The sequence below is a fragment of the Galeopterus variegatus genome, unplaced genomic scaffold, assembly GCF_000696425.1.
Source record: "Galeopterus variegatus unplaced genomic scaffold, G_variegatus-3.0.2 Scaffold67, whole genome shotgun sequence".
Classification (NCBI taxonomy): domain Eukaryota; kingdom Metazoa; phylum Chordata; class Mammalia; order Dermoptera; family Cynocephalidae; genus Galeopterus; species Galeopterus variegatus.
In genome coordinates, this window is record NW_007726178.1 from 1,212,873 (window position 1) to 1,239,925 (window position 27,053).

General features: G+C 36.5%; 1 protein-coding gene across 1 annotated transcript; it reads left to right on the forward strand.

Annotated features, from left to right (window-relative positions):
* Positions 1–14,227: 14,227 nt before the first annotated feature.
* On the forward strand, positions 14,228–25,348 carry LOC103594366 (protein FAM185A-like; the record flags this gene model as incomplete). The annotated part of the gene is given in 4 exon segments (XM_008577578.1): positions 14,228–14,812; positions 15,883–15,985; positions 20,107–20,199; positions 25,210–25,348. Coding segments are annotated over 4 exon segments (799 nt in total), but the record flags the coding sequence as incomplete, so codon positions are not given.
* Positions 25,349–27,053: the final 1,705 nt, after the last annotated feature.

Genomic DNA, 27,053 nt, shown 5'->3' on the forward strand with positions numbered 1-27,053 from the left:
TTCCTTGTCATTCATTTCAAGGACTTCTTGTTCTATAGGATCTAGAGTTTGAGATTTATTAACTTTTGGTGTTGAACTTTCTTGGTTTTTTGCATTTCTGGTATCTTTTTTTGGATGTTTATTCATTTTAGCAGGGAGTTTCACTTGGGTCTTGGGCCTCTCCGGGAAGCCTCCTCTCCGGTCAGCTTGGACTCTACTAGGCTGCTGGATCCCGCCCTGCTGGCCCCACAGGGTAAGTGTGTTCTGCCAAGTTTCCACCTCGTTATCCAGGCGTTTCCCCACTCTGTGAGCACTAGGTGGGGCTGTTGAACCTTGCAGGGGAGGCCCGCAGGGTGTGTATTTTTTTTGCCGAGTCTCCTTCTCCTTTGCCGGACCCCTCCCCACTCTGTGCGCTCAGTACAGGGCTGGGGTGTGTCTTCTGCAGTCCTCGTCTATCAGCCGGGACTTCAAGCCTGTGCTCTGCCCCGCCCTGCCCAGGAAGACTTCCAGGTTTCTGGTAGGGACGCTCTGAGTGCTTTTGTGTCCCTGGAAAAGGCCTCCTCTGGTCCTCTCACTTTCCGCCCGGTACTGTGGCTGTGTAGTTGAGTTATCTCCGACACCAGGGTGTGAGCTTCTCGGGGGAGGATACCACAGCACACAGTTCCTCCTTGTATCCCCCCAGCACGGGCCGACCCGGGCACCCGCTGGCAGTCAGCTCTCCGACAGGCTCAAGTGAACTCGAGCGCGCTCTGGCCTCACCTCTCCCAACCAGAAATCAGTTTGGGGTTCTTGCAAACTGATGGCCACAGAGATGGTATCTGCCTCCCGGAAACAGGAAGTTTACCTGGGGCTGAAGCCCAGGGTGTGGTGGATTGACAATCTGGGCGGGCTCCTCCTCCCTGCCCTCCCGACACACTGGCCGGGGGCTCCCCCCGCCACCAGCCCCGCCAGAGATCCGCAGGGGGAGTGGAATTGTAGGCCGGTCCAGAGGCCCCGGGGGGCCCCACGCTGAGGCACGCAAGTAGCTCGGCTCAGTGAGGAGCTACGCCAAGCAAAGAGGGCTGGCCTGGCCGATCCAAGCTGGCTGGCTCCGCCCCCACCCAAGAAAATGGAGGCAGCGCTAGTGCTGGTGCCTAGCCTGGTGTGGTAGGCAGCAGCCGGGCGGGCGTCTGCCCCGCAAGCAGGGCTGGGCTGGGGGTCCCTCACTGAGCTCACAGAGCTGGGCCGGTCCAGCGCCTTACTCTCTGTTTCTGCGTCTTTCTTGGCCTTTGTTGCCTCGGTCTGCTCACTCAGACCTGCAGCGCGGCTTGGGCGCTCTCAGGAATCTTCTTTTGTGTCAGCCCTAAAACCTCGAATCTGTAGTTGCTTTTTTGTCGTTGTAGATTAGTTGATCAATGATTTATTCATTTTTTGTTGCTCTTGGAAATGCAAATAGTACTCTGGCAGCACAGTGCACACTTCTCAGGCTTGCGCTGTCTTCTGGCATGCCCGCTCCAGACCCATCGCCATCTTAAACTGGTCCATACAGAATATTTTCATCACACTAAAAATCTTCCATGCTTTGCCTATTCAACTCTTCCCAACCTCCCAAGCTCCTTCACAACCACTACTCTTTTCATTGTTTCCATGATTTTGTTTTTTATCCAGAGTGTCATATAGTCAGAATCATACATTATGTAGACTTTTCAGATTGGTTTCTTCCAGTTAGTAACACACATTTTAGTTTCCTTCATATCTTTTCATGGCTTGACAGCTCATTTCTTTTTAGAGCTGAATAATATTCCATTGTCTGGATGTAGCACAGTTTATTTATCCATTTTTCTACTGAAAGACATCTTGGTTGCTTCCCAGTTTTGGCAATTGTGAGTAAAGCTGCTATAAACAATCATGTGCAGGTTTTTGTGTGGACATACGTTTTCATTTCCTTTGGGTAAATACCAAGGAGTATGATTGCTTATTATTACTCTTACCATATCACAATATTAGTATATTTAGTTTGTGAGAAGTTGCCTATCTTCCAAAGTGGTTATAGCATACTGCATTACCACCAGCAGTGAATCAGAGTTCCGGTTGCTCTACATCCTTGTTAGCATTTAGTATTATTAGGGCTCTGGATTTTGGCTGTTCTACCAGGCATGTAATAGTATCTCACTGCTGTTTTAATCTGCATTTCCCCAATGACATGATATGGAGTTTTTCATAAAATTATTTGCCATCTGTATATATCTTCTTTGGTGAGGTGTCTGTTAAGGTCTTTGCCGAGTTTTGAAATCTTTTTGTTGTAGTTGTTGAATTTTAAGAGTTCTTTGTATATTTTGGATAATAGTCCCTTATCAGATGTGTATTTTGCAAATATTTTCTCCCAGCCTGTGGGATGTCTTTCCATTCTCTGGACATTGTCTTTCACAAAACAAAAGTTTTTAATTTAATGAAGTCCAGCTTATCATTTCTTTTTCATGGATTGTACCTTTGGGGTTGTATATAAAAAGTCTTCACCAAACCCAAGGTCATCCAGGTTTTCTTCTCTGTTATCTTCTAGGAGTTTCAAAGTTTTGCATTTTACATTTAGGTCTATAATCCATTTTGAGTTTATTTTTGTTAAGGATGAAAAAGCTGTGTCTACATTCATTTTTTTGTACATGGGTGTTCATTTGTTCTAGCACCATTTTTTTTTTTTGGCCTGCCCTTCAATACCATTTGTTAAAAAGACAATCTTTGCTCCAACGTATTACATTAGCTCCTTTGTCAAAGGTCAGTTAGTTATATTTATGTGGGTTGGTTTCTGGACTCTCTATTCATTCTATTGATCTATTTGTCCATTCTTTTGCCAATACAAAACTGTCTTGATTACTGTAGCTTTATAGTAAGTTTTGACATTGGGTAGTGTTAGTCCTCCAACTTTGTTCTTTTCCTTCAACATCGTGTTGGCTCTTTTCGGTCTTTTGCCTCTCCATATAAACTTTAGAATAAAATTGTTGATATTCACAAAATAAGTTGCTGGGATTTTGATTGGGATTACATCAAATCTATGGATAAATTTGAGAAGAACTGATATCTTGACAATATTGAGTCTTCCTACCCATGAATATGGAATATCTCTCCATTTATTTAGTGCTTCTTTGGCTTCTTTCATCAAAATTTTGTAGTTTTTCTCATATAGATTTTGTACACATTTTGTTAGATTTATTCCTAAGTATTGCATTTTTGGGAGTTCTAATGTAGATGATCTCTTGTTTCAAATTCCACTTGTTCATCCCTGTATGGAGGAAAGCAATTGGCTTTCAGGTATTAACCACATATCCTGCAAATCTGCTATAACTGTTTATTAGTTCCAGGAGTTTTTTGCTGTTGTTGATTCTTTCAGATTTTCTACATAGACCGTCATGTCATCTGCAAACAAAGATGGTTTTATTTCTCCTTCCCAATATACACCTTTTATTTCCTTTTCTTGTCTTATCGCATCAGCTAGGATTTCTATTCTAGTAGAGTTAAAAAGGAGTGGTGAGAGGGGACATCCTTGCCTTGTTCTTATTTTAGTGGAAAAGCTTCTAGTTTTTCACCAGTAAGTATGATGTTAACTGCAGGTTTCTTTGTAGATATTCTTTATCAAGCTGAGGAAACTCTTTTCTATTTATATTTACTGAGAGTTTTTATCATGAACGGGGTGTTAGATTTTATCAAATGATTTTTCTGCAGCTATTGATATGATCATGTGATTTTTTCTTTTTTAGCCTGTTGGTATGATGGATTATATCAGTTGATTTTTTTTTTTTTTTTTTTTGTCTTTTGTCTTTTTTCCGTGTCCGGCAACAGATCGCAACCCTCAGTGTTGCCCCCGTACCGGACCGGGGACCGGCAACGGGATCGCAAGCCTCGGTGTTGCTCCCGCACCTCGCTCAGCCAGTGAGCGGGAACCGGTCTGTATATGGGATCCGAACCCTCGGACGGGAGCGCCGCCGCGCTTCCCAAGCGGCGCACTATCCAGTGCGCCACCGGGCCGGCCCTATATCAGTTGATTTTTAAATGTTGAGCCAGCCTTGCATCCCTCGGTTATGGTATATAATTCTTTTTATACATTTTTAAATTCAATTTGCTAATATTTTGTTGAGGATTTTTAAACCTATGTTCATGAGAGACATTGGTCTGTAATTTTCTTTCTTTCTTTTTTTTTAATGTCTTTGTCTGGTTTTTGTATTAGGGTAATGCTGGCATCAGAATGATCAGAAAGTATTCCTTCTGCTTTTCTATCTTCTGAAAGAGATTGTGGAGAATTGGTATAATTTCTTCATTATGTGTTTGATAGAATTCACCAGTGTACCCACTGGAACTTGTGCTTTCTGTCTTGGAAGATTTTAACTATTTATACAATTTCTGTAATACACATAGGCCTATTCAGCTGTCTGTTTCTTCTTGTGTAAGTTTTGGCAGATTGTGTCTTTCAAATAATTGGCCCATTTCATCTAGTTTTCAAATTTGTGGCTATAGAATTGTTCATAGCATTCTTTAATTATCTTTTTGAAATCCATGGAATCTGTAGTGATGTATCTTCTTTCATTTCTGACATTAGTAATTTGTGTCCACTGCCTTTTTTTCTTTGTTAGCCTAATTTTGTATTGATCTTTTCAAAGAATGAGCTTTTTTCATTTCATTGATTTTCTCTATTGATTTCCTGTTTTTAATTTTATTGCTTTCTGCTCTAATTCTTATTATTAATTTTCTTCAGCTTACTTTGGATTTAACTTGATCTTCTTTTCTAGTTTCCTAAGGTGGAAACTTAACTTTAGATCTTTCTTCTATTCTAATATACATATCCAATGCTACATATTTCCTTCTAAGCACTGCTTTCACTGCATCACACAAATTTTGATAAGCAGTGTTTTCATTTTTATTGATAGAGGGTGTTGAAGTCTCCAACTATAGAGGGTTAGAAATATTGATTCTTATTTGATTTTTAGAATAGGGTTTTTAGGTAATGTATGTATGAGGCAAAAGTCTCTGGCCAATGGGCAATAGCCCACAGATAACATGGCAACAGCCCATCTAATCAACTCTAAACAGTGTTTAAGTATGGGATTGTATACTTTAATGATTTTAGAACTTACAGGTGGTTGTCATACTGGTCCTGTTAAGAGATTTTAAAGAATTGCTGTAGGGAAAATTCTGAAAAAATATTTGCTAAGGGCAGGCTGGTGGAAACTTAGAGACAATTATACTTATATTTAATCATAAGAACATAACTTTTACTTAAATCATTTATGGAGAGGTTATATTTTAGATAATGATCGCAGTTTGACCAACTTAGCTTTTCACAAATTGTACTTTGGCATGTCACATTGTTAATTTTACTGATGTTACTAGTTTCCATTATTATTATTATTTTTTTTGTCTTTTCTGTGACTGGTAAGGGGATCACAACCCTTGGTGTGGTATCGCCCGCACCACGCTCAGCCAGTGAGCACACCGGCCACTCCTATATAGGATCTGAACCCGCGGCGGGAGCATCGCTGCGCTCCCAGCGCCGCACTCTCCCGAGTGCGCCACGGGGTCGACCCCTAGTTTCCATTATTTAAGTTATAGATAATTTTTGTCACACTGCCCATGTCTTTGTGTCCTTTTGAAATGATTGAATTAACTAATTTTTCTTGTGAAACTTCCTAGTCTTTACAATAAAAAACAGAAGCTAACTTTGAATCAGGGCTGTATCCAGTTTTCTCCTTCTAACAGAGGAGTTGCTGAGGTGCAGTCCCTTTGGGGTTCTTATTGCATTCCTGTTGCTTTGAGTAATCATTTTTTGCATCTCCATTACACAGAGAGAAGTGTAACATTCAACTGTAACAGTGGATTCAAATATTTCTCTTGCACTTCTATCAGTTGTTGCCTCACCTAGTTTGGCACTCTGTTGTTAGGCACATACACCTTAAGGATTGTTATGTCTTCTTCTTTGTCATTACATAATGCCCTTCTTTATCTCTGATAACTTCCTTGCTTTGAAATCTACTGTATTTGAAATTAATATAACTACTTCTGCTTTCTTTTGATTAGTGTTAGCATGATGTACTTTTTATACAGGTCTTTATTTTTAAAGTGGGTTTCTTGTAGACAACCTATAGTTGGTTTTATTTTTTGATCCACTCTGACAATCTTTACCTTTTAATTGGTGCATTTAGACCATTGCTTTTCAGAGTGATTATTGATGTAGTTGGATTAATATATACCATATTTGTTACTATTTTCTATTCATTGTCCTTGTTCTTTGTTCCTATTTTAATTCTATTCTTTTTCTGCCTTTTCTAGTTTTAACTGAACATTTTGATTCCATTTTCTCTCCTTTCTTAGCATATCAGTTATACTTTTTAAAAACTTATCTTTAGCAGTTGTCCTACAGTTTGCAATATATATTTCTAACTAAGTTGTGTTTTCATTTTCATTGAGTTCAAAGTGATTTAAAATTTCTAATGAGACTTCTTCTTTGATCCATGAGTTATTTAAAAATGTGTTACTTAATCTCCATATATTTTGGCATTTTCCAGTTATCTATCTGTTATTGATTTCTACTTTAATTCAGTTATCAGAAATGGACAGATTCAACAGGCAGGAAGTCAGTCAGGTATAGTTGAACTCAGCAACACCATCAAGCAACTACACACAATGGACATCTATGGACTACTTCATTTAATAACCATAGAGCACACATTCTTCTCAAGCTCACTGGAACATTCACAAAGGTAGACCACATTTGTGCCATAAAACACACCTTAACAAACTTAAAAAATAGAAAGCATACAATGTCTGCTCTCAGACCACAGTGGAATTAAACATATAAGCAGGAATAAGCATATGTGTGCATGTGTATGTATATGCATATATATGTATACATACATACATTCATACATAAGCATACATAATTGCTGGATTTTTTAGTCTGTTCAACTTTTCACTTGTTAGGATAGAGTGGTAACTTCCAAGTTCCTTACTTGCAGAACCAGAAACCAGAAGTCATTTTTTCTTAATTTCCTAATTGCATGGTGTAGGACTTCCAGTAGAATGCTGAATAAAAGTGGTGAGAGTGAACATCCCTACCCTGTTGCGTATCTTAGGAGGAAAGCATTTGGTCTTTCATGGTGAAGTATGGTATTAATTGTAGATTTTTCATAGATACCTGTATTAGGCAGAGGAAATTCCCTTCTCTTCCAGATTTGTGGAGAGTTTTTATCAGGAGTAGGTATTCAATTTTGCCAAATGCTTCAAAAAATCTATTGAGCTGATCATATTTTTCATTTTTAAGTCTATGAATGGTAAATTACACTGATTGATTTTTGATCATGAAAACAATCTTGCATTCCAGGCATAAACCCCACTTGGTCATGATGCATTATACTTTCCACATATTGCTGATTTTGATTTGCTCATATTGTGTTAAGGATTTTGCTTCCATATTCATGAGGGATACTTGTTTCATAGTTTTCTTTTCTGGCAATATCTTCGAATTTGTTATCAAGGTAATGCTGGTCTCATAAAATGAGTTGGGAAGCACTCTTCCAATTTTTGGAAAATTATGTAGAATTGGTATTATTTTTTTCTTAAAATGTTTAGTAGAATTTACCTGTAAAGTCATTTGCTTCACAAATGGAGTTTTCTTTCTATGGAAGATTCTTTTTAATTCATTTTTTATTTACATAGAGTAAAAAAATCACTCCTCTTGTTTACAGTTCTGTACTCTTTATTATGCAACCATGACTACAACGAGATGCAGAACGTTCTTTCCCCTTGCCTTCCCAAAATTGTCTCATGCTACCTCTTTGCAGTCAAACTTTACTTCCACATGTAACCCTGGGCAACAAGTAATCTGTTCTCCATTTCTTTTACTTTGCCTTTTCTAGAACCCCATATAAATGGAATCACACAGTATGTGATCTTTTTGAGTAAGGGCTCTTTCACTTAGTAAAATATTTTTGAGATTTATATATTCTGTTGTATCAACTGTCACTCTTTTTTATTACAGAGTATATTAGTCCAGTTTCTGTTATCACATGATACCTGAAACTGGGTAATTTATAAAGCAACAATTTATTTTTTACAGTTTGGAGGCTTGTAAGTACAAGGTCCATGGAATACATCTGGTGAGGGCCTTCTTGGTGAGGACTCTACAGAGTCGCTTGGCAACACAGGGTATCTATCACATGGTGGGAGCTAAACAAGAGCACAGTTCTACCTGCTTTCTTCCTCTCCTTATAAAGCCCCTAGTCTACTCTCTGATAACCCATTAAACCATTAAACCATTAATCCATGAAAGGATTAACCCATTCATAAGGACAGAGGCTTCATGATCCAATCACCTCCCAAAGGCCCCTCCTTTCAAGTACCGAGTCTGACTTCCACCTTGTTAACACTGTTACAATGGGAATCAAGCTTCAATAAGTTTTGGGGGAATATTTGAACCATAGCACTGAAGAGCATTCCATCATACGGAGGTACTACAGTTTGTTTTTCCATTCACTTTTGAAGGGCATTTTGTTGTTTCAAGGTTTTTGACTATTGTAAATAATGTCTTTGATAATTTGAAGTTGATAACTGTTGATTGTCTTTTCCCTCGAGAATTGGTCAGATTTTCCTGTTTCTGGTATGTTAAGGAATTTTGGATTGAATACTAGACAGTTTGAACATTATGCAGTGAAGCTCTGGGTTTGTTAAAATCTACAGATTTTGATTTTTTGTTTGTTTTTATAGGCAATCAATCTGGTTAGGTTCAGATCACAAATTCTGGCATGACTTCAGTGGGCAGTGGTTTTAATGTTTAGTTTTCAAAGCCTCTCTATGCTATTTGGGTCTGTACATTACATGCAACACTCAGAAGTTGTTCTGGGACCTTGGTGGTGTTTCTATTGTAGTTCGTTTTTCAAAGTCTTAACTCTGCTTCTTTGGGTGCATTTCATGTTTACGCAGGAGCGGGGCCGACATTGTTACTTGTGTAGGTTCAAACATAGAATTAGGGAACACCTTCTCCAGCTCTGTCCTATACCAGATTTCCCCCATGCTTTCCAGCTTTCATGGGCCTCCTTTGCTATAACCAGAAATGTTGGATTCTCTTAGAGTTTTGCCTTATGCTGTCATTCAGTTCCATGTAACTGGGGCTGCCCATGAAGTGAAGTAGCGAGAGAAAAAGGGAAGAGCGTGAGGATTCTCCCCACACTCTTCTTCCAGTTCCTCTATTTGGAGGGACAGTTTTCTTTTATTCTTGGCTATCCTCACAGCCTGCCTGGCAGTACAGATCTGTGTTTGGGGCTGGCTTTGAGGCAGGGCCAGCACAGCAAAAAGAAAAGAAAAAAACAGGGATTTCCTTACACCCTCTGTGTTGCAGGAGCCCCTTTTCTTCTACACAGTTCTCAATTTGGCTCAGCTTTGGGTGAAAGCCAAAAGATAGAGGAGAAAAAAAGAAAAAATGGAAGCTCAAACTTAATTGGTCATATCTTTTATTTCTTAAACTGGGTGTTGGGTACAAAGATGTTCATTTAACTATTATTTTTTACACCTTATTCATACTTTATATTTATTCTTTTGTATGAATAAACTACCTTTTACAAAAATGTGTGAAGAAAATAAGAAAAAGAAAATAAAAACTGAAAACCTGGCTCATGACCACTGAAATTGGTAGGGCTCTGACCAAAGCAAATGCAAAATTATTGTGGAGGGATATTATCATAATCTAGAATTTAAAGGATTTTCACTAAGAGAACTTACACTAAGTGAATTTAGTTCACTAAGAGAACTTGTAAAAATTTACAAGCTATGACAGGAAATAAGTCACCATGAGTGAGGGAGTTTGTTTATGTAACAAAAGCAACCCCCACACAGAACATCATAGGATAATTTAAAATATGTATGTTTAAAATAATTAAAGAGGCAAAATAAAGAAACTATAATAAATAAACAGGGCTATTTAAAAAAAGAGAAAGCAGATTTGTAAATGAAGCAAATAAATCTTCTAAAAATGAAAAATAGTCATTTGGTATAAAAAAATTCAATGTAGCTATTAAACACTGTATTAGCACAGGTTAGGAAAGAATGAGTGAATTAGAACAGGGATTTGAGGAAATCATCCAGAATGAAATACAGAAAGATGACTAAGTAAAAATCATGTAAACGCAGTTCAGAGGTATAGATGACAGAATGAGAAATTCACATAAATAAGAGGTCCTGAAGTAAAGAATTGAAAGAATAGGTAGAGGTTGGAGATTTACAAATTGAAGGCTTCAGATAAAGAAAGCTTATTGACTTCGGAGCAGGATAAATGAAACTAAACCATAATACAAATTCTCTATAAATTCATCCAGAAAATAAAAGAGGGAACACTTGCCGCCTAATTTTACAAAGCCAGCATTACCCTCATACCAAACCAGAAAAACATGTCAAAGAAATAAAAGTTCAGACCAATATCCCTTACGAACGCAAAATGCAAACAGCCTCACAAAATGTTAGCAAACTGAATCTAGCAATTTTTAGAAAGGATAATGTAACATGATCAGATGTACTTTACCCAGGGAATGAAAGGTGGTTCAGTATTCGAAAATCTATCATTGTAATACACCATATTAATAAATTATAGAAGAAAAACCATGTGATCATCATAACAGATGCAGAAAAAGCATTTGACAAAATGCAACATTCACTCATGATAAAAAGTCTAAGCAAACTAGCAATTAAATTTCCTTGGCTTGATAAAGGGCATCTACAAAAAATCTACAGCTAACTTCATATTTGCTGGTGAAATACCAAATGCTTTCCTATATAAAATTGGACATAAGACAAGTATTTCTGCTTTCACCAGTCCAATTCAATATTGTAGTGGTGGTCTTAGCCAGTGCAATAACACTAGAAAAGAAATACAAGCCATATATATTAGAGAGAAAGAAATAAAACTGTCTCTATTTGCAGTTTTATGTATAGATTTCAAGTGGGACCTCCTACATTTTCATTAAATACTTCTTAGTATTGTTATTACTTTAGGTTATGGAGTTTATTGACATTTCATAAGAATAAAAGAAGTCATAAGATGTATTTCTGATTAAATAATTCATAATTCACAAAGTTTACAAATTCCTGTGGCCTCCCTCACTTAAGCTAAATTACTGAATCCTTTGTTTTAATTACATTTTCTTCTAAAAACTTTCTCCTGCCCTCTGGTGTCCATTTATTGAACATAAATAATTAAATAAAATATTCATTGACATTTACATTTAGATGATAAAGAATCCTCCAGCCATTTGATTATTTGAGTCAGTCTTAGGAAACAACATATATTAGGAAATGCTTTAAAAATTTTTTTCTTATTATAAATGTAATATATGTTCACTACTGATACATGAAAAATGAAGTAATCACTCATAATTTCACTACTTAGAGATAACCACTATTATCAAGTGGTTTATTTCCCTCTGGAATTGTTTCTGTGCAATATAATTTTATATTAATTTTATTATTATTATTACAGAACTGTGACCATACATACAATTTGGTATTTACTCTTTTCTCTTAATATTATATTATGGAATAATTCCCATATCACTGACTCATCTTCAAAAATATAATTTTTAAGTCATTACATAATATTCCAGATGTATACTAATTTATACCCTCCTATTTAAATTGATTCACAAAATTCCTTGAACATCCTAATTTTGTGCTTACATCCAAAAAGTACAATTTTTGCATCACAGCTACACATATTTTTAAGGCTTCTCATGCATATTGCAGAATCGAATTCTGAAAAGTTTATACCAACTTACAGTCTCACCAGAAGTATATGTTCATGACCACAGAAATGGCTTTTGTAAAACTAAAGAAGTAAAACATATCTTACAAGTAAACTATTAATAAGCAGAAAAAGTCATATATAGTTCTCTACTCATGTAGTGAATAATTTCTTGTTTTCCCCAAAGGTGTGAGAAAAATAAAATGACCTTTTAGTAGAATGGAAAGAGGGCCAGACCTTCTAATTGCCTAACTTTAATGTTTCTGAATCTGTTGCCTCTTCTATAATGTAAAGAAAATAATAATTGCCCTGATAAACAGAGTGTTTTGTGAGAATACAGTGAGATGATGCAAAAGAACATGATTTAAAAACTGTAATGTCACACATATGGATGGTAGTATTTTTATTAGTCACTATTGACATGTGGACAGATTAGATACTCAACAGATTGTTTTTTAAGTATAAATAACTTTTAAATATCTTCTATCAACCTTAAAATCAATAATTTCTCCATTTCAACCTCATAGGATTAGAAAAGAAATTTTTTTTGGTCAATTTTACTTAGTTTTCCTTATTTGAAAATAGTAAAACAATGATTATGCCACATAGTTATGATTCAGCTGCCAATTCCATTAACTTAATTTGTCTCAGAAAAGGAAAAACTACCATAGAAACAATTATCTATTGAGGATTCATATTTAGTCTAAAAATATTTAGCACTTCTATGGCAAATTTGAGTGCATTTTCAACTTGTTTAAACCAGTGCTTTTTAAAAATTTCTTTTCAAAGTTATGCGTGGGGGTTTTCATAAAAAAAGATAGTTTGAAGATCAATTTGATTAATTATAACCACATGAAACACAGAGCCAAGGACAGAATTAGTATTCATTCAGTGGGCACTTGCTGAACCCAAAAGCTAGCACCTATCATAAGTCTAAATTAAAAGAATAAGGAGGGAGGAATGACTAGGAAGACAGAAAGGAAAAAAGGATAACTTAAGAAAACACTAAAATTTAAAAAAGGTAATGGTTAGCCGAGAACCTGTGACTTGGGCCCAGGAGGACTTTAGCTCAGTCTTTCTCTCTCTCTGTTACTACACGTCCCAGGAATTTGGGTCATTGCATTTGGTCGAGGGCTTCAATTTTTGAAGGCATTCAGTTTCAGCACTTACATTCTATTAAACGTCATTGTTTGCAGATATCTTAGCTAAAGAATTTAGGGAATAATTTGCAGGAGGAAGTGGTGGGTACAGAAAGGGAGAGAGACCAGGCAGAAAGGAGGAAATAGATCTTTTAAAAATCTTTTACATTATTTTTATTGCCCATAGAATAATACAATATAAAAGGTAAAGGAGACTTAGAGCGTCGTATGGTGCAATCCTTCTTCATTTCAAAAAGGAAGAAACATGTTCAGGTGACCCAAATAAAATGGCAGGGTCAGGAAAATAATCTGATCCAGAGTCCCATTGCTCTTTCCACCGCACCATGTTGACTCTCCCTTTTCTGTATCTTATTTTAGCCCTAAAACCCAGGATCACTTGTAGTCAAAGACATCGGGGTGCTTTCAAAACAAGTTTTGATCTCTCAGATTTTTCTTGGTAACTTAGAATCGGTGTTATGCCTAAAATAAAAATACAGTACTTTACATTGCAATTTTGTGGACTGCGTACCGCGTTCCCATCCATTATCTTATTTGATCCTTACAAAAAACCTTTTGCGGCAAGGCAAGAAAGGTATTGTCCTTATTTTAAGAGCGAGAAATTAAAACTCAAAGACGTCCAATGACGGGCGTAGGGTCACTTAGAGTCAGGAAAGAGCCAGAACTCTAACGGTATTCCTATATTTGCTACCGAAGAGAGAGTTCCCTCAAAAAGCATCAATCTTTTTATTCTCTTGGTTCTCCATCTCCACAAGACTCGGCACTAATTAAGTGAAACTTGGGTCTAACCACCCAGAGGGTACTCTTAGTTTGCACCTGTTCTCATATTTAAAAGCACAGTTTCTTACCCCTTCCCTTGGTTTTGATCCTTATTTAGGCTCCTATTTTTCTCTTTGGGTTTTGGCCTCCTGTGTCTCACTGCCGAGCTCCACTCTCTCCAAACAAAAAGTCGCGTCCTTGGTATCCAAGGTGATCACGCAGCTTTACCCATCTTGCCCCTTCCGCGCTTTCCATTGGCCAGTTGGATTCCCGTGTTAATGTTTCTTACGCCCCTCCAATGGCCGATGTGCTTGAGGCAAAGGGCGCGCGCCTTTCCCAGTATAACACCTGCTCTAATTACGTCTTCTAACCTGCGCGTGGCCTCCTGGGATATGTAGTTTTTAATCCGCTAGAGCTCTTCGGTGCCTGTCGTTTTTAGAACTACCTATACCGTCGGCCTTCGCGAAAGGGAGGCGGGGCAAGGAGTCTGGGTCAGAGTTGATCGTTAGACCTTACTCCTGAGATTTGTGTGGCTGAGTTTTAAGTCGCCTGGTGAAGTTCGTGAACCGGCTCTTGCTTGTTTCAGCAAACCTCTCAAACGTATCTTTTTTGACTTAAGTCGCAACAGTGGCCAAGTCGATTGGCCGTGGCCAGCGACCCTCCCTGTGGCTGAGGCGTTCTGAGGGAGGGGAGAGGGGCGCGCCATGTTCTCTCCCTGCTCGGGCTGGGGGCTTGGCTGCCTCCGGCTCTGTCAGCTCAGAGTATGGGCCGGCGTTGGGCGCTGGGCTTGTCGGGGTTGCCAGGGTCGGCCGTATGGCTCAGGTGGGGGCGAGAGTCGGTGTGGGTCGGAGCCCGAGGTCCCTCCGTCTGGCCCGGCGCCCCGGACTCTGAAGGAATGGACGCTGCTGGTGAGTCCGTTCGGTCGGCTGCGGGCGCAGCTCCCGTGCCACCTGGCCGTGAGGTCCCTGGACCCCCTCACCTACCCGGACGGCGACCGCGTTCTGGTCGCGGTGAGCGGCGTGGAGGGCGGGGCGCGGGGCCTGGACGGCCTGCAGGTGGAGTACGACGAGGTGCTGAAGGAGATGGCCATCGTGTCTGACACTATCGATCCCCGGGCGTTTGTGGAGGTGAACGCGCCCCTCAAGTTTGGCAAGTGGAATTAAAAGGAGTTTGGGTTCCGGGGCACACGCAGCGAATTTTTTCTTTTTTTAAATTACTGGTTCTTTATCCCCTGCCCACAAGCTTTATTAAGGTATAATTGACAAATAAAAATTGTATATATTTACAATGTGTTGTGTACTTTTGAAGTGATTAAATCAAGCTATGGGACAACATAGTGTCTACTTCTCTAGTCTGGTTTAAGGAAAATCAATGGTTACGTAAATTAGGTATTAAATACCGGGGGCGGGGGGCGTGTTTGTTTTTAGAATTGTTATACGGGGATGCCGAAGGTTACACCTTAAATTGACACCCAAGGATGGTACCTATGACTCCTTATTTTCCGAACTTTCTTCAGATATCACCGTTATTTATCCACAATTTTGTGATTTTAGTAATATTTAGTATTGGGCTTTTCAAAGTTGTTCCCATTTTAAAAATTATTTCAGGTACCTTGTGATATAGCTGCATAGTGATATCCTCATTTTTTAGATATGAAAGGTTAGAGGTAGGATTTGAAAACCTACCTCATGATCACGTATACAGATCCATGCTGCTCCTGCACTATGCTTTCAATTTGGGGGAGGTTTGGGTACAATTACTTAAATCTAACTGTATATAAGAGAAAATAGGCTAAGTGACTTAAATGATTTGCTTTGCCGTAGTGACTCGTTCACTTCATGTATTCTTATTTGCACTTGTGTGGGGTGGGTGTGGAGGGTGTTTTCTTAGTGAAGAATGGGTTTCCATGATCTCGCACAGGAGTACCTATAGGAATTGGAGTCTCTTGCCTCCTTTACCTCCTATTTATGTTTCTTTTTCTCTTTAGATGATATAAGCCAACAGAAATAACTGCTCTATATCTAAAAACTGGCAGAAAGGCCATTACATTTAGTCCTGTTGTGGTGGTGGAGATCCCTTCCCTTAAGAGAGAAACTGCAGCCAACTCTGCTCTCTCTAGGATTCAGTAATAATATGAACATAACCGAGGAGCTGGATTTCTAGTGGGTACTAAAATGCTTTGGAGCCCATTAGCCATAGTACTAACTTGCTTTTTCTTTTTTCACTTCTAGATATAAGTATAAAGTCATCAGGATCTGGCTGTGTAAAAATCCAAAATATTGAGTGTGATAATTGCAAAATTGAAACTGAGCAGGGGACCAGCATCTTACAGTCTGTGAAGGTATAAGCATTTTTCTAATTTTGCTTAAATATTTTTTTTTTAAAACTTTATGAATTGTAGTAACAAACTAAATTCTATTTTTCAGAATATTGAATATCATTTATTCATCTCTTAGAAATTCTTTGAAAAAATTTTATCTTGAAATCAGATCAGTTTTGAAACTACAGAAGTTGCAGCAACTTTGAAGATTTCACCTCATATTCTTTTTAGATTTCTTTTCAAAGTGTACAGTTAAACTAATAGTATATTCTTAGTATTCTGAGATATTAAGTTAAAGAAAGTTTAGTTTTTACCATTTTCTCCCATTTATTAAACAGTAAGAAAAAGTCTCTTCTATAAATGTGCTTAAAATATTAGGTTACTTTAGGGCCGGCCCGGTGGCGCACTGGAGAAGTGCGCCAGTTGGGAGCGCGGGTTCAGATCCCATGTGGAGACCGGTTCCCGCTCGGTTCCCACTCACTGGCTGAGCGCGGTGCGGGCGCAACACTGAGGGTTGCGATCCCGTTACCGGTCAGTAAAAAAGACAAAAAGGAAAAAAAAATATATTAGGTTACTTTAATCACATTTCAAATTTCTAATGTAGCAGGCAGGTCATTATTTAAGTATTAAGTAGCTGTTTGTACAAAAAATAATTCATTTTACTTTATAATTAACATTTTTACATTAAATTTTCTTAAAATTAGATTGATCCCAGCTGTAAATAATTTGAAACACATTTCTGATAAGTTCTGACTTATCATTACTTCTAGTGCTTCTTGCACTTGCGTGCATAGAAATACAATATTTCTATGAACTTTGATGGGATATAATTTTATTGAAGAAAGTTCAGTCATCTTTGCTTCATAATTGCAAAATATTCTCATTTTTAGACATATAAACACTAATTAGGATGATTGATGCATTTTAAAATTTTTACATCATTTGTTTTCTTTCAACCACCTTTATTTGCACACCTGCCTTTAGCTTCTTTCTGCATATGTACTATTTCAAATAAATTTAGTTGCACAAGCATTGTAAAAGTTGAAAGACTACCATCACACATCCTTATAGCAAAACAAGATGGTGCAAGTCCTTGTCATAAAAGATTGTGCGATGAAGTCTTCACGTTGAATAACTAACTGGATGAGAATACCATAGTTCCTTTTTGTCCTTTTGTCCTTTATCAGTGCTAAAGTTTCAGAAAATTCATTAAGAATATTGTCCTCTGAAGACTCAGTCTGAGATTTTTAATTTCGCAATAAAAATTAGAATCTGTTGTGCTGCTGACTGTTTCTTTTCATTCATCTTTCAATTCATCTGCTAATTTGAAAGATCTTTCTCTGTCAGTTTTCTTTATTGCCATTATGGGCATAAAATGAAAAATAGTTTTTCAATCTTGGTACTATTGACATTTTAAGCCAGATAATTTTTTATTGTGGGGGGCTGTCCTGTACATTGAAGGATGGCACCATCCCTGACCTCTACCTTCCAGATGCCAGTAGTGTGCTCCTCAGTTTTAACAATGAAAAATGTCTCCAGACATTGGCAGATGTTTGGGGAACAAAATCACTTCCAGTTGAGAACTTCCATTCTAGGCGAGTCTGTCATTCTTTTATTTTCTTAGTATTTTATTTTATTTTTTTAGCATAGTTTAGGAGTAATGTTGAAATAACTCCTAGGATGATCAAATCCTTTTCAAGTCCTCGTATACGTACCAGGAATCTTAGCTAAGCCTTTATTTAATCCTTGAATTATCTCCATTTTATCAAGGAAGAAACTATAAAGCACCAAGAGATTGAGGAACTCACTTGAGTTCACATAGTTAAGAAAATTGAGCTTGGATTTGACTTCAGTCTTTTCAATTTCCAAGCTCATGTGATTTCCACCTTTCTTTACTCTCCACACAAAATATTTGGCAATACCACATTTATTTGGCATTCTTAAGGAATAAGGTAAGTAAATTTTTTAGGTAACACACCCTTAACTCAGTGAATGCCACACATTTGCATTTTTTTAAATGTAGTATAATTTCTAAACAGTTTCTGATTTATTTAAACATTTATTTTAACTGTTTGGTTTTCTATTTTTAAAAATTTTATGAATTGCTCCATTTCTTAAAGAAATAGATGAGCTTTTTTTTTTTTTTTTTTGTCTTTTTCCGTGTCCGGCAACGGATCGCAACCCTCAGTGTCGCCCCCGTACCGGACCGGGACCGGCAACGGGATCGCAACCCTCGGTGTTGCCCCCGCGCCTCGCTCAGCCAGTGAGCGGGAACTGGTCTGTATGTGGGATCCGAATCCTCGGGCGGGAGCGCCGCCGCGCTTCCCAAGCGGCGCACTATCCAGTGCGCCACCGGGCCGGCCAAAATAGATGAGCTTTTTATTGTAATAGTAACTCTCAACATTTTTGAGCCTTAGACCTCTTTGAAAATTTGATAATGTCTCCTTAGGAAAAAATGCACATATATATGAAATTTTGCTTGCAATTTTATGTTTCAAAGACTTTCTAGAAGTTCATGTAAGCTTGGTTAAGAACTCTTGATTTAAAACAACAGTTATTTTGGAGATAGTCTTTTCTAAAGTTCATTAAGTACTTATCTGCCTGATAAAGAGTATATTAAATATAATTTGACTTCAGACTCATGTCTCCGTGGGCATGAAGTAGTATACCATGCTGTAATCCAAATATCTTTTAAAATGATTCACTTGTTCTTTTCACCAGTTTTTTTGAAATACATTTGTAGGCTGTTTTACCTAAGGTTTTATTGTTTTAATCCCTAAGTAAAGCAACCAGAAGCTATATGGTTGTTGTGAATTTATTTCTCCCTACCTTTTAGACACTTTTCTGCTATTGCTGGTCATGATGCTGGTGAGTTTACTTTTACTATTTTTCTTTTTCTGCAGCTTCAGCTATTTACCTATTCTTTCACTGTTTAAATTGTAACAGAACTGAAGACATATGTAATGGTTAAGGTAAAGTGAACTATTCTAAAAAATAGACCAAACACTTAATGGCTCACATACAATTATAGATTATTTCTCACTTGGGTCCAGGTGTGTGGATGGCTCTTTTCCATTCATTGATTCTAAGTTTCTTTCATCTTCTGGCTCTGCCATCTCATAGAGCCTTGTTGTTATCTGCACCCATTTGGTAGATGGGGAAGAGCACAGAGAAGGCACACCTACTCTTCTAAAAGCTACCAGCCTGGATATGGCACATAGCATTTCTGCTTATATTCTGTTGGCAATAATTTAGCAAAACCTAAGAGGGAAGGCAACCTGGAAGATGTGGTCTCACCATGGGCCCAGCTGTGCTTCTTTTACTTTGGAAAAAAATGGATTTTGGTGGACCAGTAGTAGTTGCTGCCAAGTTGCCAAGTGTGAAATCAAGTCTCCTATACACATGGATATTTTTTGCCTGGCAGAGAAGCCTAACTGGCTTGTAACTGATGTTTTATTTGTGCTTAGAGGCATTTTCACTTTGTGGTAATATGGGTAGCATATCACCTTATGGGTAATATGTCCTTCTTCAAACCACTCGAGCCTTAAGTGTGTGGGCTTTGGAACCATACAGAGCTTGATTCTGTTAGTTTAGATTTTGTTGTTTTCTAACCGATAAAGTTATTTTAACCTTTCTGAGGTGTTGTTTTTTTTTCCTTTGTAAGATGGGAAAAATATAATGCTCATCTGTCTGGGTTGTTGTGAGGATTAAATTATAGCTCATGTAAAGTAGATAACATTGTGTCTGGTGTAGAGAAAAGGCTAAGTGATAACTCCTATTGTTAGTAATAATGATGAATAGTAACAGTGATTATTGATGTCACCTTCATTATCACTGATGTTTATTTAGCCAGTCACAGGGATCTTTGAATCTCAAGCCTTACCTCAGTGAGGGTTCCAGAAGACCCAAGTATCTCTTCTTTTCCTTTTGAGTCCAGGTGGCTTATTTAATCCCTATAGCAGCAGTTGACATTTTTTTCAGTTGATGTTATTATTCCAAACAGTGCATTTCTATTTCATTCCTGGTTCCTCTTTTTGCTGCTTTATTATTATTAAAAAAGATATTAAAAATGTTGAAATGTTTCATTAGTATAAGTCAAACTTATTCTTTTTCTGTATATGTATTTTGTTTTTGTCTTTCAGAGTCAAAAATTACATGTTCAGACAAAAGGAGGCAAAGTGATCTGTCTGGGAACAGTTCATGGAAATATCGATATTCATGCATCAGATACAAGTGTAAGATTGAAAGTTTCTTTTTTTAGTAATCTCAATTTTGCTTCAAGTGGGCCCACACAGTGGGTAGGGTCTATAAAATTTGTGGCATAGCATTCCGTTTATAATGCATTTTAGTTCATTAGCAAATTCAAATTTGAGATTGAGGTGATTAAATATTATACAATTTAAATTTTAGTTTGTAGTTTGGTATTTTTTGATATTTTTGACAGTTATTTAGTTTCTTATTTGGAATCAATAAAAATTTAAATACTTAATATTTAATTCTAGTACTGAAGAGATTTTTATTTTTGTGATCATGGATAAAAATAACTCATTAAGTAATACCATCAATATCTGGATTAACTTTTTCTCATGTGTTAGGTTTATTTGAGTATTTTTTTAGGACCTGTTTACTTTTCCTTCAGGCAAATTGAAGAATAAGTTTCATAATCCAGTTTTTTTCAATATTTTCCACAAGGTGGCAACATTAGTTTTATTGCTCTCCAAAAGTTTTTACTAGCCATAGAGATTTTGGTTATTATAGGAAGATAGTTTGTATTTTTTAATCAACTTCTTTTGTTGCTTTCTGTGATTTAACTTAGTATTAAGAATAAAGGTATAATTTTGAAAATATAAATTGTCACAATTTTTTAAAGTAATCATTGTTTTAAATCTTTGAAAAAAATCTGTCTCTTTCTGTTTTACACATGTAATTTGCAAGGGTTTTTTGTTATGAATTTGCTAAATTTTAGTCAGCTTTTTTCTTAGATAATTGGTGGGAAGGAGTTGTGAGCATATTTTGTAGGTAGATTATTGTTGGCATAATTAAACAAAGTAGATTATAATACTAATATGTTTCTACTGGTGTAACTTTTATTTTTCCATCATCTTTCTCTTAGAACCTGTGGGAGACCATTTAACCCCAAACATTTAAATATATCTTTTAAATTAAACTGGGAAGTGTTGAAAGACACTGTGTGCATTTTGTGGCAGCTCTTTTGAGACGGCATTTATTTAGTTTCATCTCTCGGATTCCTGTGGCCATGGAGATTTAAGAGGGAAATTGTACAACTTTGCAGTTCTTTCAAACTCAGCCCTTTATTTATTTATTTATTTTCCTTTTTGTCTTTTTTCGTGACTGGCAACGGATTGCAACCCTCAGTGTCGCGCCCGTACCGGACCGGGACCGGCTACGGGATCGCAACCCTCGGTGTTGCGCCCGCACCTCACTCAGCCAGTGAGTGGCCAGTCTGTATGTGGGATCCGAACCCTCGGCGGGAGCACCGCCATGCTCCCAAGCGGCGCACTGTAGCAGTGCGCCACCGGGCCGGCCCAAACTCAGCCCTTTAAATGATGGCTAATGTTATTTGAAATGATCTAATTTACCAGAATATTACATATTTACATTCAATATAAGTCTCAAAGAAGAATTTAAATCATCTCTCAATTATTTGCTATTTTGAATATTTTGGCCAATTTTTTCATTCATTAGTTATTTATTTACTCCAACTCTCATGGTTTATTGAATATTCATTTATTCCTACTTCCTATTATACTGTTTGTTTTCTTTTTTGCCTGATTGAGTTTTGTGATCTAAAGAATTAGTCTAGAAAGTTTTTCTATTGTTGTTATATATTGTGTTAATTTTTAAAGCTAATTTTCAAGTTTTTGATTTTTTAAATACATAAAATAAATACTTACAAAGTCTGTTAATTTTTATTGTACAGCTTTCATAGATATGTGCTTTGCATATTTGAGAGGCACCTTAGTGAATTGGTTAAGAGCACAGAATCGAGGACCAAACTACCTGTATTGGAATCCTGGCTCAGCCACTAAATAGCTCAATAACTTCAGACAAATTATTTAACCTCTGTGTATCTCAGTTTTCTGGAAAATGGGATAACAGTAATGGACTTAATTCAGAAGGTAGTTATGAGGATTAAATGAGTTAGTACAGGTAAAGTACTTAAAACAATATCTGGTATATAGCTAACTCAAATATAGTACTTACTATGATGATGATAATAAAGGAAACACAGGAAAGATAACTTTGACCAGTCCTAGATCTACCAGTTAACTTTCCTGAGACTCAGTTTCATTTTTTGTAAAACAGTAGTATGTACCTTGCCTACTCAACAAGATTGAGAATCAAATGAGCACTATATAATTTAATAGCATTGTTATTTATATGTTATTTTACACTGAGTGGCTGTTTTTAGATTGTATCATTAATTTCAGTATCCCTAAAGTGGAGAAGGTAGAAATCCCTTTTATCTGACTATTGGGTGAATTGATAACATAGTTGTCAGTTTTCCTCTCTGTCTTAGTCTGGGCTACAAAGCCACAATACTTCCTTAAAACTTGGTTTTCATTATATACAATAATTATGTATACAAAATGTATGTAACTAAACTTATGAAAAATTTTCCTTTTCATTTAGAAAAGAAAATTAATTTATAGCAATACCACTGTTAGGAAAGTATTGATTTTCAGGTCTACTTTTTGTTCTTTCTGGCTAATTCTGTTAATTAAGCTATATAGTTCAATGCAGAGAGTCATGACACTTTTTTTCCCATTAGAATTAATGACTATAAATCAGAGCCTCAATATTTTGCTATAAACCGTGGTGTCTTAAATTTAACTGTCCCAGTTGCTATCTGATAACAGTGCATTATATGTGGTCCTCAGTGAATTTTGGATTTCTTTGAAATTAATTTAATGGAATGGTTGATTAAAATAACTATATTATTGTCTTGTGGGGGAGAGGGTTGTGGTTTCACTTGCCTTCATTTGTTTTGGTGGGCCAAGGGAGGATATTTTTCTGGCTTTCCAAGGAATAAAACACATAGTGCTTAATGAACAAAGTAAATCCTTGGCATTTTCCAGATACTCCTAAGGAGTCTCTTGAACACTTTATTTGGTTGTGGGGAGAGTCTAATTAGAAGTGCCCCTTTGCCAATTTAATTAAGTTTCAAATATTCTTTCAATATTTATCTTTTGATGTTCCCTAAAACAGTCTCACTATCTATAAAAAGCTAGAGTGTTCCTTCTTACCTGCTTATGTAAGTACTTGGAAAATTTGAAAGCATGGGCTCAAAGCAACTTTTCATGAAGAAACTTTGTAGGTAAAGGGTCACTTTTTTTTTTCCAGGAATTTTATACCATTACTATAAAGCATAGGAAGGCAAGACATTTATATTCTCATAAATCTGAATATAGGTAAAATATTTCTTTCTTTGACAGATTTATTGAAAGTAGATTTAATGTAAAAATTTCTATGAATCCATAATTAGCGTAAAAGACACTGTAGTAGGTAAGAAGTAATTGGGTGTAGATAAACAATTGGGTGTAGTAGATAAGAAGCAATTGGGTTGGGGCCGGCCCGGTGGCACGCTGCTACAGTGCGCCGCTTGGGAGCGCCACGGCGCTCCTGCCGAGGGTTCGGATCCCACATACAGACCGGCCGCTCACTGGCTGAGCGAGGTGCGGGTGCAACACCGAGGGTTGCGATCCCGTTGCCGGTCCCGGTCCGGTACGGGCACGACACTGAGGGTTGCAATCCGTTGCCGGTCACGAAAAAAAAGACAAAAAGGAAAAAAAAAAAAAAAGAAAGAAGCAATTGGGTTTAAGTATTTATTATATACTTAATACAAGTTTATTAAGGAAGAAAGTATATACTTCAAATCTAGAGGGCTAAGTAATTCTAATTTGCTTCCCATAAGAACTTTTGGATTCATTTCTTTCTCTTTTCATACTTTTGCCTCCTAATGTTTAGTATTCTTGAAACTCAATTCTTATTAGGTAACATTTTGAACTTTTAACAATTTCTGAAGGACATATTAAGAGTGGATGACACTGATATTGTGTGCTGAAAAACAGTGATGCTCTTTCTTTAAATACCCCAGTGTACTACTGGAAGTTGTCCCTGGACAAAACTGTGGCAAGACGTTCTGGTGATTCAGTTTTTATGTCAACAATTTTATATTAACACTCACTTTATGCTTATGAAGCATTTGTTTAAAATACTACAAAGATGATTTGGAATCCTTAACTAGACATCTTCATTTTACATTGTGTGCAATTTTTGAGACATAAATACATACTAAATTTTGTTAGGGAAGCTTAAGGATAAATATAAAATTCTTTCCATTTTGTTTAATCGAAAGCTGTTGCCTTATTAGATGTATACTGGGAAAGTTTTAGAAAGAACAGTGTATTCACTTTATTAGCATACTAAAAAAAAATCATGATAGCTCAGTAAAATCAGATAAAGTATGTGCTAAAATTTAAAAACCATTCATAATTTAAATAGCAACAACAAAACAAATTTGAAATAGAAAGGAGCCTCCTTAATCTGACAGTAGATGTCTAAAAGGTATCTATAGCAACATCTTGCTTAATGGTGAGATGTTGTAAGCTTTCTCTCTGAAACAGGAGTAAGATGAGGATGCCTGTTATCTCATCTCTGCTATTCACCATTGAATTGGAGGTCTTAGCCAGATGGTAAGGCATGAAAGAAAAAGCAGAAGAACAAGTATTAATATATGTTTTGGGAAGGAGGAAATGAAACTGTCACTTGTACACAGTATAATTATGCATGTAGGAATTGTTTTTCTTAAATACAGATAAACTATTAGAGTTTCTAAGTTTAGTGAGGTGATTGGATTAAGGTCAAATACAAAAATCAAGATAAAACAAAAATTTAAAAGATACCTTTTATAATAGCATTTAAAAAATATCTAATGAGAATAAATCTAACAGAAGATGAAGAAGAATTCTATATAGAAGAAAACATTATTAAGAAAAATTAAAGACAAGTAAAAAGAGGAATATATTGGTTTTATTCCACATTCTACAGAGAGTACAGTTGCTCACAATCTTGTAATTAGCGATAGGTAATCAGAGTCAGTAAAGTGATTGTGTACTAGTTAGTAACTTTTTATGTAGTTGACCACTAATTCCATAGTTCTAGTTTGGCTTTTTACCAGTCTTTGTTTTATAATGAACTGATTAGAGTCTTTTTCTTACTAGACTGTGACCATAGATAAACTACAGGGAAGTACTATTAATGTATCTACTGAAGATGGTTTGCTGAAAGCTGAGTATCTTTATACAGAATCATCATTTCTAACTTCTGCTGCTGGGGATATTACATTAGGAAGCATTCATGGTAAGCTGACAAAAACCTAATATATCTCAGACTTTTCACATAGCGAAAAAAATTATTTTTCTTGGGCCGGCCCGTGGCTCACTCGGGAGAGTGCGGTGCTGATGACACCAAGGCCACGGGTTCGGGCCCCATATAGGGACAGCCGGTTGGCTCACTGGGTGAGCATGGTGCTGACAACACCAAGTCAAGGGTTAAGATCCCCTTACCAGTCATCTTTAAAAAAAAAAAAAAATTACTTTTCTTCACATAGCATAGATTTTAAGTGATGACTTTTTCTCAGTAGTTGAAGAAGGATCAGGAAACTGGCCTTCTAAATAATTAATTGCAGGCTAACCACCTTTTTAAAAAAACCATAAAAATAAAGTGATTCATAAGGTAATTTCATTTTGACAAGAAATTGAAGATTATACTGTTATATAAAGCTAATAGTAATTCTGATTTTTAATGCATTTCCTTATAACAGGAAAAAAAACAGCAATGAAATATATGCAGGAAATAAAGTAAAAGCAGTGTTAGATAAAGATGGGTTCTGAGTGGTTGCTTGTATGTTATGATAGGAAAGTTAAGGGTTAAATTAGTGAAACATTTGGGTAGAATCTAATAATAGCAACTAAGTGATACTAATGTTGGATTAAATATTTGTGTGCATTTGTAATAGCACCAGGTCCTCTTAGCACTCTGTAGTCTTCAGTTTTCTTTGATTAAATGTCTACTTGTGACTTCTAAAATATGTTTCTGCAGACAAGTAATATTACTAGTTAATGTTTGTATTGTTGAAAGAGAAGAATGCATAATGGTGAGGCAGTATGGCAAAGTGCATGGTGATGTTTGATGTCAGTCAGCCCTGTTTCTTAAATTTCCAGAGAGCAGATAATTCAAATCCAGGTATGTTTTCTGAAATATATACAAATAGAATTTAGAATCACTTATCCTGGCAAGAAGTACAGTATATACACAGCTGTTAAATGCTTTTTGGGCCATATTCCAAGAAGTATAGACTTAAACTTTCTCCATATATAGTCCACTTGTTTCACTTCTGAAGTAAATCTGGATATTAGAATCTACATATTTTGGCAAAATCCCCAGATTTAAGTAGTAGGCACAAATTATTAAGTGGTATTAGAAAGCATGGTTAGAACTAGCCATGCTATGTAGCAAATTGAGAAGTAGTCTTCTAGTTTAAAAAAGAAAATCTAACAAAAAGAGTAAAACCTCAACCATTCTTGCAAGCTTAAGGTATTATTTGAGCTGCAAATATCTTGAATACAAGTGGCACTGTATCCAGATAAAGCAAATGGTTTTGTTACTTTAATATTTTTTATTCATTTGTGCATTAAATAGTTGTGATAATTTTAACTCTTCATGTTTTAAAAATGACTTTTATATAAGCAGTGCATTTATAACTGTTGATCATAATTAAAAATACTGTACTTAATATATTGAGTAGCTTTTAGTGGAAAAACAATTCCTTATCAAGTCAGATGTTGATTAACACCCAAAGGAAAAACAGTTCTGTTCTCTTCAGTGCTTTATACCATGCTTACACTAAATTCATTAGTGTTTAATTTCTGCGCTTTCTTTTAAGTTAGACAATTTGAATTTGGTATAGTTTATTATTAACTGTGTATATGATAGTAAAACAGGTGTACTTTTTTGAGGCAGTTCTGAAAGCACTGTACTCTCAGTATATTCATTACTTAAAGTA